Source organism: Thunnus maccoyii, chromosome 21 (assembly GCF_910596095.1).
Source record: "Thunnus maccoyii chromosome 21, fThuMac1.1, whole genome shotgun sequence".
NCBI lineage: Eukaryota > Metazoa > Chordata > Actinopteri > Scombriformes > Scombridae > Thunnus > Thunnus maccoyii.
Genome location: NC_056553.1, coordinates 1,998,152 through 2,015,686, shown reverse-complemented (window position 1 = coordinate 2,015,686; position 17,535 = coordinate 1,998,152). Strand labels below are relative to the sequence as shown.

At 37.8% G+C, this 17,535-nt stretch overlaps 1 protein-coding gene across 1 annotated transcript; it reads left to right on the top strand.

Annotated features, from left to right (window-relative positions):
• Positions 1–572: 572 nt before the first annotated feature.
• Positions 573–16,944, top strand: LOC121888177 (coagulation factor XIII A chain-like). Its single transcript, XM_042399580.1, has 18 exons — positions 573–656; positions 1,949–2,036; positions 2,286–2,394; positions 2,478–2,660; positions 5,268–5,516; positions 6,865–6,983; positions 7,089–7,196; positions 8,596–8,770; positions 8,975–9,113; positions 10,556–10,659; positions 10,741–10,829; positions 11,620–11,773; positions 12,345–12,454; positions 12,889–13,054; positions 13,139–13,293; positions 15,175–15,311; positions 15,404–15,509; positions 15,685–16,944. Exons 2-18 carry the CDS (start codon positions 1,989–1,991, stop codon positions 15,718–15,720), a joined length of 2,187 nt encoding a protein of 728 aa, XP_042255514.1. The 5' UTR covers positions 573–656; positions 1,949–1,988; the 3' UTR covers positions 15,721–16,944.
• Positions 16,945–17,535: the final 591 nt, after the last annotated feature.

The following is a 17,535-nucleotide window of genomic DNA, read 5'->3' as shown; positions in this document are numbered from 1 at the left end:
TGAAGTAATTTGTGTAGATTTATTTTAATTCAAAATAATAAATAATAAGTGGAACTGAATATTATTGTCGTGTCAGAAATGTGACTGTAATTTTCCAATAATAACTGAACTTGTCCAAACATGTCCATAAAAACTCTGGAGCTCTTATGTACTGAACATTTAGTGATTGTGTGTGTTTTTGGTCAGTGATTATAAGAAAATAAAGTAAAAATTAGAACCAGATGAAGTCAAATAATAACAATAATAAGTTTATCTATATAGCACTTTGTTACAAATGTCTTTTCAAAGGCATAAAACCAAAAATTACAAATTGGAAAAAAAATAAAAAAAATAAAATAATATTAAAGTTAAAACATAAATAAATAATAATAATAAATAAAACTACAAATAAATACAACAATCCACAAATTGTTTTTTAAACAGTTAATGTATTCACAAAAGTTACTATTTACAATTTAAGCTTAATTTTGTAATGTTTGTGTGTGTGTCCAATGGTGTGTGTGTGTGTGTGTGTGTGTGTGTGTGTGTGTGTGTGTGTGTGTGTGTGTGTGTGTGTGTAAGTTGAAAGAGGAAGCAGTGTGTGTATATAAACTGCTGTTGAAGTCGAGTCCGATCATCATCTGACCCGATCAGACGAACTTCTCTCCATCTGAAAGGTGAGACGTCGCGTTTTTGCTGCATTTTGAATCTGCGTTATTATTATTATTATTATCTCTTTACATTACAGTTTTATTTGTTTGTTCAGTTGTAATTGTTGTAATATGACTCACTGGAAAACATATCATAACAAAGCAGATTATACTTTAAAGTAAATATTAGAAAAGATTTAAAGATTTGATACAAAGATATTCAGATACCCTCAGCGAGCACTTTATTAGGAACACCTGTGCAATCAAATACAACAGCTCTGCCATAAATTCTACATTTATGAAGCTTATATATTTTCACTTTTTGTTGAAATTATCAGAAAGGTGATAATTCTACTTTATGTTTATTATTGAGGTCATAGTAGCAAATATTAACCGTTAAATGGACCAGTGTTTGTCAATTAAGAAACACAGATTGAGCTGCAAACTATTTCGATGCTTTGACACCAAAAATGGGTAAAAACAAAATGTTAAGTATGTTCAATGTCACAAAATATATTTTATGTAACGCATGACAAAGGCAGTTCAACTTCAGTGACATTCCCTTTTCAGATTGTTTCCTTTGAATACTAAGAAACAACGTGAAAAACAATACACACTGTTATATTTATTTCCTCTTTATGTGAATTTACTGTGTATAATTACATGAAAAACATGTTAAAAGGACTTTTGGTCTTTAATAATGGAATGAGATGGAGATGGAGACATGTTGTCTATGCTGAAAAGACGTAAAAGTAAATAATTGTCCTTTTAACATACACAAGGAAATACATACAAAATGTGCATTTCACTTTAAACATTTGTTTAATTTGAAATTTTAAAAGTCAGAAAAAAATTTGCATGTATGATTTGTGCAGCAGCTTCTCGTATTAATCGTCTCGTGACTCTTCAGTTATTTAGCAACTTCTTTTTGTATTTTATGAAGTAAAATATTTCTGTAAAATATTTTCCATTTCAGTGTAAATGTTTTTTCACTATTCAATTTTAAATCTGATAAAAGTTTTTTCCACATTTGATCTTCTGTAAAATTATATAAATATACTTTTTTTAAAATTTCCTGTCATATGGTGATAAAAATATTGAATAATTATATAATCCTTCTGCAGTGTTGCAGTGAATCTGAGGTGTTTTTTTTGACATTTTCATATTTAATGTACATTTTACAGTTATTTACTGCTATATATTTTCTCTATTGTGTGTTTATACATTAATGTGTACCGTTGTTTCAGATGCCACTAAAAAGTTCTTCTATGATATGTTTATATAGATATAACTATATATATTTTTCTATTTCTGTCCAGTGACCTCAGTGAAAACTTTGACCTTTGACCTTTTGCCATCATGGCTCTTCGAACCAATACATCCTACAGGGGGCGCTACAACGGGCCGGTATTACTGTTTTTACTACTGACTACATTATTTATTAAACAATCAGTTACAATTTATTTTAAAGTTCTTCAGCCATTAGGATTTGTTTTTTCAGTTGTTATTTTTTTCAGATTTTTTAATTTTTTTTATTATTTACATTTATTGTAATTATTTTATTACTATTTATTTCTATTATTCTTTTTTAGGCCATTATTAATCACTCTTTCTTTCTTTTTTTCTTTCTGTGATGATTTTTTAAATTACCTTTAGGTGCCAACCTCCAACCTTCTGAACGATGCCGAGGATTTTCCAGTATTTGAACCTTTTGAAGGTGGTTCTGGTGCAGAAGTCGCTCCCAGATCATATGCACCTGGGCAAGGTGAGCTCCCTTAATGTGTGAACATAATCTGACCGTTAATGAATGAAAACATGGTGTATTATCCCTTTACTCTTGTCTCTCAGGGTCTCTGTCGGTGGTGGACGGTGGTGTCGACATGTGTCAGCAGGTAAACGAGCCCAACCACCAAACAGCTGCCTATGACACCCCCTGCCTGGTGGTCCGACGCGGTCAGGAGTTCTTGATGCGCGTCACCTTCAACCGACAGCTGGCTGAAGGAGACGACTTCCAGGTCGAGTTCCTGATTGGTGAGTTTTGAATTCTGATCTCATCAACCACCTGGAGAGTTTGATGGGGGGTTTTGGACAGAAAAGGTTCAACCAGTTTAACCAGTTTCTGTTTGGCTTCTCTGATTTACTTTCTGGTTGTGAGTGGAGAATTTCCGTCAGATGTACAATAGTTTGGAGATTTTTTTTAACAGGATCTCATCTTTAAAACATCCTTTTTAAAGGTATAGTTGAACATTTTGGGGTATATTTGCTTTCTTTGTAAGAGTTAAATGACAAGATGGATATTAATCTCATGTCTTTTTGTTAAACGTGAAATCCAGAGATTTCATTTTGCACTAACTGGTCAGTTTTTAAAAAAAAAAAAAAAATCAATGCAGCAGAATCATCTTTTTTATTTCACACATTTATCTTCCCTGCCAAAACCTGGTTCCTACATTACCCACAATGCAACTCGACTCAGACAGTTCAGTAGCTTGGAGCCATTTGCCTCAAGCAGAGATCAGAGTGGAAAGTAACTAAGGACATTTACTCAAGTACTGTACTTAAGTACAATTTTACCTTTACTTAAGTAAAAGTACCAATACAACAAAGTAAAAATACTCCATTACAAGTAAAAGTCCTGCATGAAAAATCCTACTGCAGTAAAAGTACATAAGTATTATGAGCTTGATGTAGTTAAAGTATTGCAGTAAAAGTACATAAGTATTATGAGCTTGATGTAGTTAAAGTATTGCAGTAAAAGTACAAAAGTATTATGAGCTTGATGTAGTTAAAGTATTGAAGTAAAAGTACATAAGTATTATGAGCTTGATGTAGTTAAAGTATTGCAGTAAAAGTACAAAAGTATTATGAGCTTGATGTAGTTAAAGTATTGTAGTAAAAGTACATAAGTATTATGAGCTTGATGTAGTTAAAGTATTGCAGTAAAAGTACATAAGTATTATGAGCTTGATGTAGTTAAAGTATTGCAGTAAAAGTAGTGGTTTGGTCCCTCTGACTGATATATTATTATATATGACATCATTAGATTATTAATAGTGAAGCATCAGTGTTAGAGCAGCATGTTACTGTTGTAGCTGCTGGAGGTGGAGCTAGTTTACACTACTTTATATACAGTTAGCTAGTTTAGTCCAGTGGTTCCCAACCTAGGGGTCGGGCCCCTCCAAAGGGTCAGCAGATAAATCTGAGGGGTGGTGAGATGATTAATGGGAGAGGAAAGAAGAAAAAACAAAGTTCTGATACACAAATCTGTTTTCAGTTTTTGGACTTTTTCTCTAATCTTTGATTTTTGCTGAAATATTGGATCATTTGAACATTTATTGAAATGAAAGCATGTGAGAAGTTTAGAGGGAAAAATCACTATTTGGTGGAGCTGTTAACAACTCATAGACATGTGAAATGTGACCCCGACTACACACTGCTTTTTGTAAGACGTCAAAAGACAAAAAGGTTGGAAACCACTGGTTTCATCTTTAACAATGTGTTGTATTGTAAAAGCAAGTAAATGTAATTAGTTACTTTCCACCACTGTAGGGAACATACTGTAATGTATAAAGTCTTTTCCTGATCTCATTTCATTCACATTTCCTCCCAGTGAGCTCAGTTTGTTTCATATGTGGGTTACAGGTGTGTGTTTGTGGGGGGGGGGGGCGCTCAGTGGCCGCAGCTCAGCCCACCTGAGACCGACAGTTAAACTGCTCCCCCATTAACCAATTAACTGATGAAAAGGCTTTCGTCAACAGACTCCCACACCAAACAATTAGACGACTGTCAGTTCATTAGGCATCCTTGGCTGGCTAATTAGTACACACACTCCCCATGGCTCTGTCATTAGAAGACACACACACACACACACACACACACACACACACACCATGTTGAGCTGCTCTGTCTGACAGATGTTCACTGACAGATTTGATAAAAATATACATACATACATCTCAAACACAACATTTTTTTTAAATTAACGTCTCTTTTTTGTCACATTTTTATATTTATTTACTTCTACTTTCACTATTTTATATCATTCTTTTTATTTTATTAACATTTTGACATTCATATTGAATACTACAATAACAACTAAATCATCGCATTTTAGAAGCTGAAACCAGCAAATTGAGTATCTTTGCTTAAAGAAATTATTAAAACAATTATTCAGTCTTCAATTCAAAATAGTCGCCCATCGATTTCCTGTCAACCGACAATTCTATTAATCAGCTAATCACTGCATCTCTAATTGTACCTTTTGTACTAATTTTTTAAGCAGAAGTTAATAATTTATATTGATATATGGAAGTTATTTAAGATCATTTAGTTTGAAACCTGTAAACAGTAGCATAGTAATTAAAGTTTCCAGATGCTGGTGTCATTTTTAATACAGTCGTGCTGTTGTAGCGTGAATCTCTTTGGGGTTTGTGTTAATTAAAAGCTTGTTAAGCCTCAGTGAAGGATTGATGTTTCAATTCATTCATTCATTGTCTTTATTAATTGTCTCCTTCTTTCTCTTCCCTCTGCTTCTTTTTTGTCTCCTTCTTCCTCTCTTGTCCTACCTTCCTTGTCTTTCTCCTTGTGTGCTCTCCTCCTCCCTCTTCATCACTAACCCTCCTCCCCCTCTTCCTCCTCCAGGCTCCAACCCGTCAGCCAGTAAGGGCTCGATGATGGTGGTGACCTTTGGCTCCCGTCCTGGTGGTGGATGGGCGGGGAAGATTCTGGACATGCAGGACACGACGGTGACACTGAGCATCACGCCCACAGCCGACGCCATCGTGGGGAAGTATCGTACTTATGTCGCCATAGACGCCGGCAGCGGCATGCAGCGCACTGCGAGGGACGCCAACACCGACCTGTACATGCTGTTCAACGCCTGGTGTCCAGGTCTGAGGACTCTTACTGCCTCCTAGTGGCTGAAAAAGTTACTGTTTGTACTTCAGAGGAGAGATTTCTTTCCTTTTCTTTCCTTTCTAGTTTATAGTTTTAAAGTAAAGGCCTGAATATACTCCACACAGAGCCTATTCAAGACGCTCTGATGACAAAATTTGCTTGCTGATGCAGAAAGTATAGTTTCGGCTTAAGGGGGGCCCCCAAAGAAAATCTTGTGTAGGGTCCCCTGTTTTCTAGAGCTGGGCCTGAGGTAATGCTTGATTTTTAATTTTGAACTTTTTTCCTGGAAAATTTTCTTTGTAAAATTTGCAGTAATTTGCAAGTTTTAACGGTTAATTTTTAGGACGTTTTACAGCGTGGTGCAATTTGTAAATGCAATTTACAAAAATTCTTTAAGTGATAGAAAATGCTTAGTTTTCAGTGTGTAGTTTTGTGTGTCAAACAATATATTAGCTTTTTTTTTTCAATAATTTCCTAAAAGTAGCTGCATGTTAATGTGTAGTTTGACACACAAAACTACACACTAAAAACAAAGTATTTTCTGTCGGTTAAAGAATTGTTAAGTCTAATTTATTAAGATTTTTTTCCAAATTAACAACTACATATGAACCCAGATATGATGTGTCAGCATTTACCAACTAAACCAACTTCATATTCTTTTCAGTTGTTTCAAATAATTTGCACTAAATTGCAGCACCTTCTCTGTAAAATGTCCCAAAAATAAATAAAATTTGCTGATTTGCATAAAATTAAAGGAATAACAAGTTAAGTCATCAGCACTTACAAATAAGTGTATATCACTTTTTTAATGATGCACATGATCAAAAAAACAACCCAAGGCTTTCCTCAGCGTTACTTATCTGTAAAATAAAGCAACCCAACCAACCCGACAATGCTGCACAACTGCAACAATTTATAATAAAAGGAGATATAATATTAATAATAGTGGCTTTTTTGTACAGTGTTTTAGGATTGTAGGATTTTTCGGAGGATTTAATGACTTTAAAAAAGAGTTTGATGTCCTGGGATAAGTCAAAAGAATACATTTTGATGTCAAAGAAGAATTTTGGTGATCCAGGCTGAATTTATTGGTTTTATGTCACATAAAGTCTCCATAGATTTAGTGTTTAATGAATGCTGGATTGCAACTTTACTATCCTTTGGTGTAAATATTGTAACTTTATGAAATTCTGGAAGATTTCAAGCATGATTGTTTAATTTGAGGGTAAATTGTTTGCTTGAAACAAACTCATTCATACACATTTTAGTTTTAGATTCCCTCTGTGTTTCTGACTGTTGAAATACTCGCTCTTTGACTGCCTGTCTGTCTCTCTCTTTGCAGAGGACGCTGTGTTTCTGCCTGATGAATCAGGACGGAGGGAGTACGTCCTCAATGACTACGGAGTGATCTTCCAGGGTTCAGTTGGAGCTGTATCATCCCGAGGCTGGATGTATGGACAGGTACATACAAATACACATCACGCACACATCATAAAAAGTATGAATATTAATGTGTTAACCCCCCCCCCCCCCCCCCCCCCCCCCCCCCCCCCCGTCTCTCTGCAGTTTGAGCAAGGTATTTTGGATGCCTGTATTTACATCCTGGATTCATCTCAGATGCCCATCTATGATCGTGGCAACGCCATCAAACTGGTCAGGAAGGGATCTGCTATGGTGAGAATTCAGAGTGGACAAGAAAATAAATTCACCACACAGTTATTTAGCGCAAATATGCATTTAAAAGTCTCTGTGAAGCTTATATTCAGCTTCAGCAGTCTGAGTTAGTCATATCAAGTGGATATCTGACACATTTACAGTCTTTTTGTGTTTCCTCGGACAGTGTTTCCCTGTTGAGCTGCAGGTGGAAGTATAGTAACCAAAAGAGGGACTTTGGCACTAAAAAGACTGTAACGTTGAAAGATATCTACTTGATTTGACTCATTTGGACGCTGAAGCTTCATAGTAGCTTCAGATAAACTTTTAAATACATTTTTCATTGGTTTCACTGTTACTTTCAGCTGCTGGCTGTTGTTTTAAGACACACTTGAAAAATTGTGAACCCATCCTTTAATCCTAATTTCAACAAATATTGGATAGGGACCATGAATATTTTAATATTTATGGTCCCAGAGGATGTATCCTTATAACATCCAACAATCCAACTTTTCCTCAAGTGGCACCAAAAGGTCAAAGTCCACATTTGACCACATGTTCACTGTTAGCATGCTGATGAGCTAACATGTTTAATAATGTTTAATAATAATATTAACAATCGTGTTTTTAATAGTTTTTGGACAACAACGGAGGTCTACGGCACAGAGGAATAAGATATATCAGTCTTTGATACACACACAATACTTGTTAGTAGATCAGTTAATTGTTGGTTTGGATCCAAATGTAAGAAGAAAAACATAGAAAATAGCCAGAGTTATCTTTTAAGCCAAGTCTAACTGTCTAAGATGTCCTAAAAAGGCAAGATAAACCCTCTTGATTTAGGTAATGCTGATTTTAGGTAATGCTAATGCTAATGCTAATGCTAATTTTCGCAGGCAAAAATTAAAACAAAAGGTAAGTTTTGTTTTAATGGTTTTAAGCCTGTTATTTACTTACTGGAAAAACTGAACATCTGAAACACACTGAAATAGTGACAGCTACGCCTATACTCTGTGAATCTGGGGTCACACCATGGTTACCTTACCTAACCAACGTTGTCACCATTGTAGTGACTTGTCAGCTAGCCACACCTAAAGCATGCTCTGCTTCATAGTCTATTTTACTCTAAATGGGACCTTAATTTACAAATTAACATCATGCTGTACTGAAGACGACTTGAAACTAGCAACTGAGACCATAAACTCATTAGGAAAGTGTTTACTGAGGTAATAAGTCAAGAGAGAAGTAGGGTCATTTTTTCATAGACTTCTATACAATCTGACTTATTCTCGGAGCCAGTGAAGTCGCCCCCTGCTGGCCGTTAGAGAGAATGCAGGTTTAAGTCACTTCTGCATTGGCTTCACTTTGCAGACTCTACCCGCTTGGTAATAACTGATCTCTTCCCAACCCTTTCTGTCAGATCAACTCTCAGGACGATAACGGTGTGCTGGTGGGGAACTGGAGTGACGACTACTCGATGGGCACCGCCCCGACGCTGTGGACGGGCAGCGTGAAGATCCTGCTGGAGTACGCCAACACCGGTGTCCCTGTCTGCTTCGCCCAGTGCTGGGTGTTCGCTGGAGTCTTTAACACCTGTAAGAGCACACACTGTTACCATGGTAACGGCTAGTAAGCTGGTATGATGTCATGATAACATGGAAATTAAGTAAAGTACTCTAAAAGTACTTAAATATAGTGCTTGAATACATCTATTTGATAGTTACTCTCCACCAGCGTAGTTTTACTAGTAATGTGGTATTTTGCGTTAAAACTACTTTAAATAATTAATCTCCTTGCAGTCCTGCGTTGCCTCGGCATCCCTTCAAGGGTCATCACCAACTTCAGCTCAGCTCATGACAACACGGGCAACCTGAAGACCGACCTCATCTTCAAGCCTGATGGCACGCCGGACAGACGCAACACCAGGGACTCCATCTGGTTGGTCCAGACGCCTGTCAGTCATGTCTGTTGCTAGGAGACCAGGCCACGTTAATCTAATTTATCCCTGTATGTTGCTAGGAGACATTAGCAGGTGCTCCATATGATCCTTTAATTTATTTTTTATTTTATTTAAAGGACCATTTCGTCAATTTTCAACCTTATCTGTACCTATCCAAATATCCGGATATAGTGTGAAAAATGCCTGCAGTTCTTGTCGATGCTGCAAAATCTGTTGTCCTTCCGGCACCAGCGCTGTCATTTGATGTGTACAGTGGCGTAGTTGGGAGCAAGGAAGAACTACAGGCTATTTCAGCTTGGATTTCTAGTCTCTGCCTCTGAGTAGCCAGGGGGTGTGCTCTAGATGCCGCCCAAAAACAAACCTTCCTCGTTCTCTTTGCTTGTATTGCAAACTAGCTACGTTTCTGTACGTAACAGTGAAAATGGCATCCCAAAGTATGACTGCAGAGGATGTTATGGAAGTTATGGAGTATACAACAGAGTATACAACAGGTTTGGGGGGTTGGGCATCAGAAGCTCATGCACATTGCATCCGGGTACATGTAGGCACTGCTGGCACGGCTCTGCAAGCAGGAAAACTCAGCTTTCTCTGTCAATATAGCAAACACTGATGAGTTTATTGTTTCAATTTACTACATTTACCTTCAAGACTGATTCGACATCCACAGAAAACATGGACAGTAGACATTTACTGTCCCAGAGCGAGGTAATCAGTAAGTTAAATTTCGTCAGCAGTCCCTGGGCAGGCAAATTTACAAAAGAATTACAGTATCAAATGTTACAATTCATACAGGGGTATAGTAAATTAACTTTACATCATACAAAACTAAAAGTTTGTCCAATTTAAGCTAGCTGGAGAGATAGCCAAAGCTAGCCTAAGCTGAAGCTAAATATAACTACCTACTTTTCTACTTGCTTCCTGTTGTTAAAAAAAAAAAAATTGGTAATCAGACATGTTAGAAATTCAGTTTGCTATACCACATGCGTGAGGGTTTAGTTAAACCCCATTATGATGGACAAAAAAGTCAAATCAGTTCAGCTAGTCCTGCTGAAAGCTAACTAGCCTAGCTCGAATAGCAGTAACTGCTGTCTCAGCCTCTGAATCTGAATCTTTTTATGTGTTTACACTACCTGAAACCTGCAATAACTGAGTTTTTGTCCTTTAGTTTTCATCAGAAACAAGTAGTGAACACAACACTGACATATCATCAGCTTTTGCTCAGTGCTGAGCCGGTGGTGTACAGTGGCTTTTTACAGCTTTTTCTCTGAAAACAGCTGCCTGCTGCGGCCCAAAATGACGCTATGAGAGCACTGAGAGTGAACCAAAACAGTAAAGTTGCAGCCGGACAGATAAACAATGAGCTGAAACCTGCTTTAAAGCTCCGTAAAGCCATAATTTATACATTACTGTCTCTCTGCAGGAACTACCACTGCTGGAACGAGGTGTACATGGTACGTCCTGACCTGCCGCCCGGTCTCGAAGGATGGCAGGTGGTGGACGCCACGCCCCAGGAGACTAGTGATGGTACGACAGAGAGACAGATGGACAGTTCAATGGACGGGTGGACAGACGGATGATAAACGTGTGTCTCTGTTTTATTTGCAGGACATTTTCGCTGTGGTCCGGCCTCGATCGCTGCCATCAAGGAAGGTCTGCTGTGCCACCCGTTTGATTCTGGCTTCGTGTTCGCAGAGGTCAGTTTCAACAATAAATATATTTTTACTGTCAAATTGCCAATATTTCATGCTAGTATAAATGAACATTTGACCTCTTTCTGTTTCTTTAAGAGTTTTATTCTTCACAAAACAGTCTCCCTCCTCAAGGTCCATTTTCTCACTTGCTCTGGAGTTTTTGATTGAATCAAACGGTCCTCATCACCAGATAGTGTTTGCTCTGTTGCCATGGAAATGTAGACATGCAGAACTCTATGTTAACCTCTAAGTTTTAATACTTTATTCTTGTTGGTGAAAAAGCCTCTGAAACAGCATTTAGAGAATCTTATGCACCTAAAAAAAATAATATGTTCCTGTGAATGTGATAGAGCAGTTTATAAATACTGTACCACCATCTTCAAACTTGCAGTCGGTCAGTGTTCAGAGTTAATTCTTGATAAAACAGTCCGTCTTGCTTGTTCTGGAGCTTTTAATAATATCACATGGTCCTCATCAGCAAACAGCATTTCTTCAAATGGATGTTGAAACTTTTTGTGATTCTGAGCAGCTTTTGATACTTCAAGTAAATTTTACTGATAATACTCTTAATGACATAAATGATGTGGATACTTCTTCTAAAACTGGTTCCAGCTTACGAGATATTATTATTATTTGTGAATGATAAGTGTTAGTTGTAATGTCTTCAATACACTACTAATGATATTTTTATTGTGTTGAATTTTATTTTAGCATAGATAAAAACTATAAGCTCTAGGTAGGACTGACTTTAACTCCAACATGATCAATTCTGAGAGTTCATTTCTCCCTCCAGGTGAACAGTGACGTGGTCTTCCATAAGAGGGATCGCTACGGGACTCTGACTCCGTACAGGGTGGAAAAGGCTGTGATTGGACAGTCTATTTGCACCAAGGCTGTAGGCAGCGATGCAGTACAAGACATCACACACACCTACAAGTACCCTGAAGGTAACACAAACAGTCACAACATCCAAATGACTTAAAGGACACATATTCTGCACATTTCCAGCTCTATATTTATATTCTTGGGCTCTACTGGAATATCTTTGCATGATTTCCAGTTAAAAACTCCTTATTTATCTTCTACTGGTCCTTTGTGCAGCCCCTCAGTTCAGCCTCTGTCTGAAACAGGCCGTTTTAGCTCCTGTCTCTTTAAGGCCTCGCCTCCTGATGAGCCCACTCTGTTCTGATTGGTCAGCTTTCAGGAAGCTTCCTCCGGCTTTCATTTCTTTTTCTCCTTCTTTAATACAAATGTCAACTTCTCAAATCCATCCGTACATGTTGGAGCTGAATCACATCTGAAATATGAGACACATGGAAACACCTTAGCAACCACCTTAGCAACCAAGACTACAGAACGGACAGCTGTTGTAAAAGCAGGTTGAAGCCCTGACTTTTGACTTACAGGCAGCATTTCTACATACCACGAAAAGCAGAATATGGCCCCTTTAAACAAAACAAAACATACAAAATGAATGTAGTTGGGGCCCTTCTGTACTGAACTGATCTCTGTGTGCAGGTAGCGCACAAGACAGCCAAGTTATGGCCCGAGCAGAGGAATACGGCTGTCAGAGGGATCACTCTGAGCTGTCCGATGGCGAGGTGACAGTCACCGTCAACTGTGAACAGGTAACACTGCCCACACATCCATCCAACAATCTGTTTAGAGGGAAAAATCACTATTTGGTGGAGCTGTTAACAACTCATAGACATGTGAAATGTGACCCCGACTACACACTGCTTTTTGTAAGACGTCAAAAGACAAAAAGGTTGGAAACCACTGGTTTCATCTTTAACAATGTGTTGTATTTTAAAAGCTTGTTATATTATCCATTGTGTCAAATCTTCATCTGAAAAGTAACTAAAGCTGTCAAATAAATGTAGTGGAGTAGAAAGTACAATATTTCCCTCTGAAATGTAGAAAGTAGCATCACATGGAAATACTCAAGTAAAGTACAAGTACCTCAAAATTGTGCTTAACTGCAGTACTTGAGTAAATCTACTTTCCACCACTGCAGTGACATTATTCCCAAAGCAACCAGGACACTTCTTCCTCTCTCCAGGTCGCGATGGGTCAGGACGTGAACCTGATCGTGGATTTCCAGAACCTCGGGGAACTTCCCAAAACGGTCCAAGCTCACCTGGCCGGGTCGGTCGTCTTCTACACTGGAATCACAGCCAATCAACTCCAAGACAAGGACTTCACTGTCACTGTGCCAGCCCAGCAGAGTGAGTCCCCCACAGTCCTTTTTGGAGATAGACTCAGTTATTATTATGGTTAAATAATAATAAATGTGTGTGTGTGTGTTGCAGCGGAGCGTGTGATATTGAAGACCACAGCTCAGGAGTACCTGCCTCGCCTGGGTGCTCAGCAGTGCCTGCACTTCATTTTGACTGGGCAGTATGACGACCAATCATTGAGCGCCATCAAGTTGGTCGACCTGCTGGCACCGGCCCTCACCCTCGAGGTAAAATACACACACACACACACACACACACACACACACACACACACACACACACAGGCCTCAAAAGATATTTGACAAAATAATAATAATAATAATAATAATAATAATAATAATAATAATAATAATACAGAACCTTTTATATACAAAATGAAGCTCAAACTGCTCAACAAATTAAAAACAGTTAAAATGTTTACATATTTGTTTACAATTGATTTAAATTGTTAATACGTCTACAGTTGAATGATTGAAAGTCAACTTATGTTGTTAATTAACTAAAATTCTCCAAACTTCAGCAGAAAGTTTTTAAGTTTTGACTTCCATCTAAATCATTATTGTTACATTTAGTTTGTTGATTTTATTTTTATTGATGTTTTTATTGTTGTCATTATTTATTGATTTTAGAGAATTTACTCTCTCAATCATGTGATCAGTTAATCAGTTGCAAAGTACTCACAGGTAAAAAAAAAAAAAAAAGTTCACGTTGGAGAATAAAAATAGAAGTAAAACCTAAAACATTCACATGAAAGTTTAAAAGATTTTACAACATTTAAAAAAGTTGACATGAAAAGTTATCTTTATGGACGGTAAATTTAAGGATATTTATTCCTTATTCTTAATTTACTGAGTGAAGTCGAGTTTTGAAATGGTGTTGAAATTTTAGGTTGAATTAACTTGAAATGATAAAACTTACAGAGGTTTGTTTGCTTTCAGGTGATCTAAAAGCATGAAAATCCCCCAAACTGGAGTGAAACTACCATCTACTGTTCTTCCCAATTAAACACTTCATTACCCTCATAGAGTGTATAAATATAATGGATGTAGCTGCTGTGACATCACCCGTTGGTTTGTGGACTTGTGTTTTGAAGCCTCCAGTTTGGCATTTTGACTGTCGCCATCTTGGCTTTGTGGAGCCAGAAGTGATGAGAAATGACCATATTCTGACCCTAACGCTAGCTGCTAGCTTGGTTAGCATGATGCATTCACAGTCTATGGTTAACTGTGAAAAAAGCTAATGCTAATGCTAATTATCACTAGCGAAAAACAGGCTTAAGACCATGAAAACAAAATGTACTTACTGGACTCATTAACCAAACACTGAACAAGACTTTTTTAAGTGACTAAAATGTTACACTTAACTTTCATGAACTGAAAACACACTGAAATAGCGACGGTTACGGCTATGCCTCTACTCTGGGGTAGGGATGTGCCCGAATACAAATACGTTATTCGGCAAAGCACAAATAGTGGATTTTTTTAGGAATATTCGTTTCATACAAATATTTTTAAAAATTATTTGTTTTCGGGAAGAAAAAAAAAAAGTTAAATAACAGCACACAGGTCGGTTACATCACTATCTCAGTGTCTCTCCTCTGCTCCGCTGTGACGTCTATCAGCAGGTCTCAACGAGGGGAGTCACATCCACCTGCTACATGACGCACATTTCCTAATTTGGACATCACTCCCAGAGTTGGGGGTGTTCCCCAGAGATAAAGCTACTACTCTGGGGTTATGCCTAACCAACGTTGTCGCTGTGGTAGCGAGTCAGCTAGCCACACCATAAAGCATACAAAGCTTTATCGTCTATTTTACTCTAAATGGGGCCGTAATTTACAAAATGATCATGATGCATTGAAGAAGACTTGAAACTAGTGATTGAGACCATAAACTCATCAGGAAAGTGTTTACTGAGGTAATAAATCAAGAGAGAAGTAGGGTCATTTTCTCATAGACATCTATACAATCTGACTTATTTCTGCAGCCAGTGGAGTCGCCCCCTGCTGGCTGTTAGAGAGAATGCAGGTTTAACTTTGGTTTAACTTTTCAGATCCAGAGCTTTCTGCTTGATTACACCGTACTGACTTCTTCTTCTTCCGTTTTCAGGTGAGCGGCCGGCCTCAGGTGCAGCAGGAGATGTTTGTGACCGTTTCCTTCACCAACCCCTTCAACTTCCCTCTGCAGAACGTCGGCCTGGCCATGGAAGGATCTGGACTCATGAACTACAGGACACGTTACTACAGGTACGCACACCTCTGATTTACATGCTGATGTTACATTTTTCCAGGTGTGTGTTGTGTATTCATACCTGTTTCTCTGTGTGTGTGTGTTTCAGTGGCATTGATCCTCAGGCTAAGATCTCCTGGAAAGAGTCGTTCTACCCTCGTCTTTGGGGAACCAGACGCCTCTGGGCGGTGATGGCCTGCAGCAACCTGCATCAGGTAACCTCCACCACCTTCTACTGAACCATTTCACCTCAACATCATATCTGAAAATATGGATATAATATAGAAATGTCCTAAAATGGCCACCGTACGAGGATTAACCCTTGTGATTTAGGTCAAATCTTTAACTGGTATTAGTTCGTCTATTGATGCCCAGGTGTGTTCATTTCAGGTGTTTGGACAGGCTGATATCGAAATCAGTTCCTGAGAGGATTGGTTCACAGAGTTGTGACCCCGCCCACCATGTCTCCACCAATCACAGCAGCTTCAGGCGGAGTGGGCGGAGCCAAGAATCAGCGCAAAATGACTTCTTTGTTGAATTGTTTGCTTGTTTGACTTCATGTACACAACAGCAGAAAATCTAATTTCTAAATAGTTTAAATAGTTTAAAATCAGCACCGACAGTTTAGCGAGTTTAGTGAGGGGGCTAAAGGGTCAAAGGTCACAGCATTCTTTAAGTATTTGACACTAGAACAACTGCATAGAAGAAATAAGATCTTTGCAAGTCATTAGGTACTTTTCTAATCAGGGAAATTTGAGGAATTAGAGTAAAACGTGAAAATCATATTTAAGATTCACAAAACACGTTGATATCAAAGAGCAAACTGGAAACATAAGAAAACTTTTTTTTTTTAAAGCAACAAACATTTGGTTTCAGTGTAAACAGACACATTATTCCAGTTACTATGAGTTTTACATTGAAATTCAGTTTTAAGTCTGGCTGTAATCTGACTCACATCTGATTTTTAGTGCATGAAAAATAACCTGATGATGCACTTTCTGCCGATATATCAGCCTCCGCTCTTCTGGTTTCAAACTTTTCACCAAATTTTGCAAGAAAAAATAATATAAGATCAGCTGAGTAGTCTCTCCTGGTCCAACACTAGCTTCTATTTCCAAACAAGACAAAACTAAACCAGTGCAACGTGAAAATACAAAATAACTAAATACAACATTTACATATTTGTGTCTCAAGCGGTAAACAGCAAACTGTAGATGACAATTTGTCTCCCAAAATGAATCTAGATTTAAACAAATTGAGGTTTATGTCAGGATGTTTTAATTTTATATCGATGGTTTAGTCACATATTGACAAAATCTCTACTTTTTACAAAAAATTGAGTCATTAAAAAAGCTAAATTTGGACTCAGACAAAAAGCAGAAGTCAGATCAGTCAGAGTGAGTTTGACAGCAGATCTCCTGCGTCAGATCTCTTCTCTGACAGAATGAGTCATTATAAAATATTAATCAATCATAATACCTGTCGATCAATAGACGCCACCGTCAGTGAGGCAGAGCTGACAGTGACGAGGCCCGGCGGAGCCGTCAGACTCAGTTTGACGACGGACGGCGACGACACGAAGAAAAAATGTTTAATTTCTGTCTGTTTTTGGATAAAATCAAATGTGATTGTCACCTATTTTTTCTTTGCTTTGTGCCTTTAATACTTTAATTATCTACTAACAATAAAAGCATTTTAAAATGACTGAGAGTGTGACTGACTGTTATGTTCAAATTCATTACTCAAGTACAGTTTTTCCACTTTATTCCACTTTATATTTCTATTCCACCACATTTCAGAGGGTTTTTATCCACTACATTTACAAATAATCATCAACTATACCTGTCAGATAAATGTAGTGCAGTAAAGTGGAGGTATGAAATACTCAAGAAAAGTACTTTACAAACTTGTACAGTGTAAAGAGTGCAGTGCTTAGTTAGTCGTTGCTTCGTTAAGTGTAGTGAAACTGACACTAACTGTCCTTGTCGCCACCTCCGTCCCTCCTGTTGCTGTGGTTTTATAATAAACATGCAGCACTAGACAGAGAGGGAATCTGACCTTTGCACAGTGACCTCCATACTGTTTGTGTGTTTGTTATGCAACCACCAGTGAGCGGAGCTGCCGGGTGCAGTTCAATGGTGTCACCGCTAGAGGGAGCCGACAACCTTTTAAAGCTGATCTTTACTAGTTTACTTTATATTAAGCATCTGTAAAGTGAAGTTTTTGGGCCCCTGAAACAAA

Coding starts and splice junctions, on each gene's coding strand:
- LOC121888177 (XM_042399580.1), top strand. CDS start 1,989: ATGGCTCTTCGAACCAATACATCCTACAGGGGGCGCTACAACGGGCCG. Junction 7,197..8,595: donor TCAGGAAGGGATCTGCTATG/GTGAGAATTCAG, acceptor CCTTTCTGTCAG/ATCAACTCTCAGGACGATAA. Junction 11,774..12,344: donor CACCTACAAGTACCCTGAAG/GTAACACAAACA, acceptor CTCTGTGTGCAG/GTAGCGCACAAGACAGCCAA.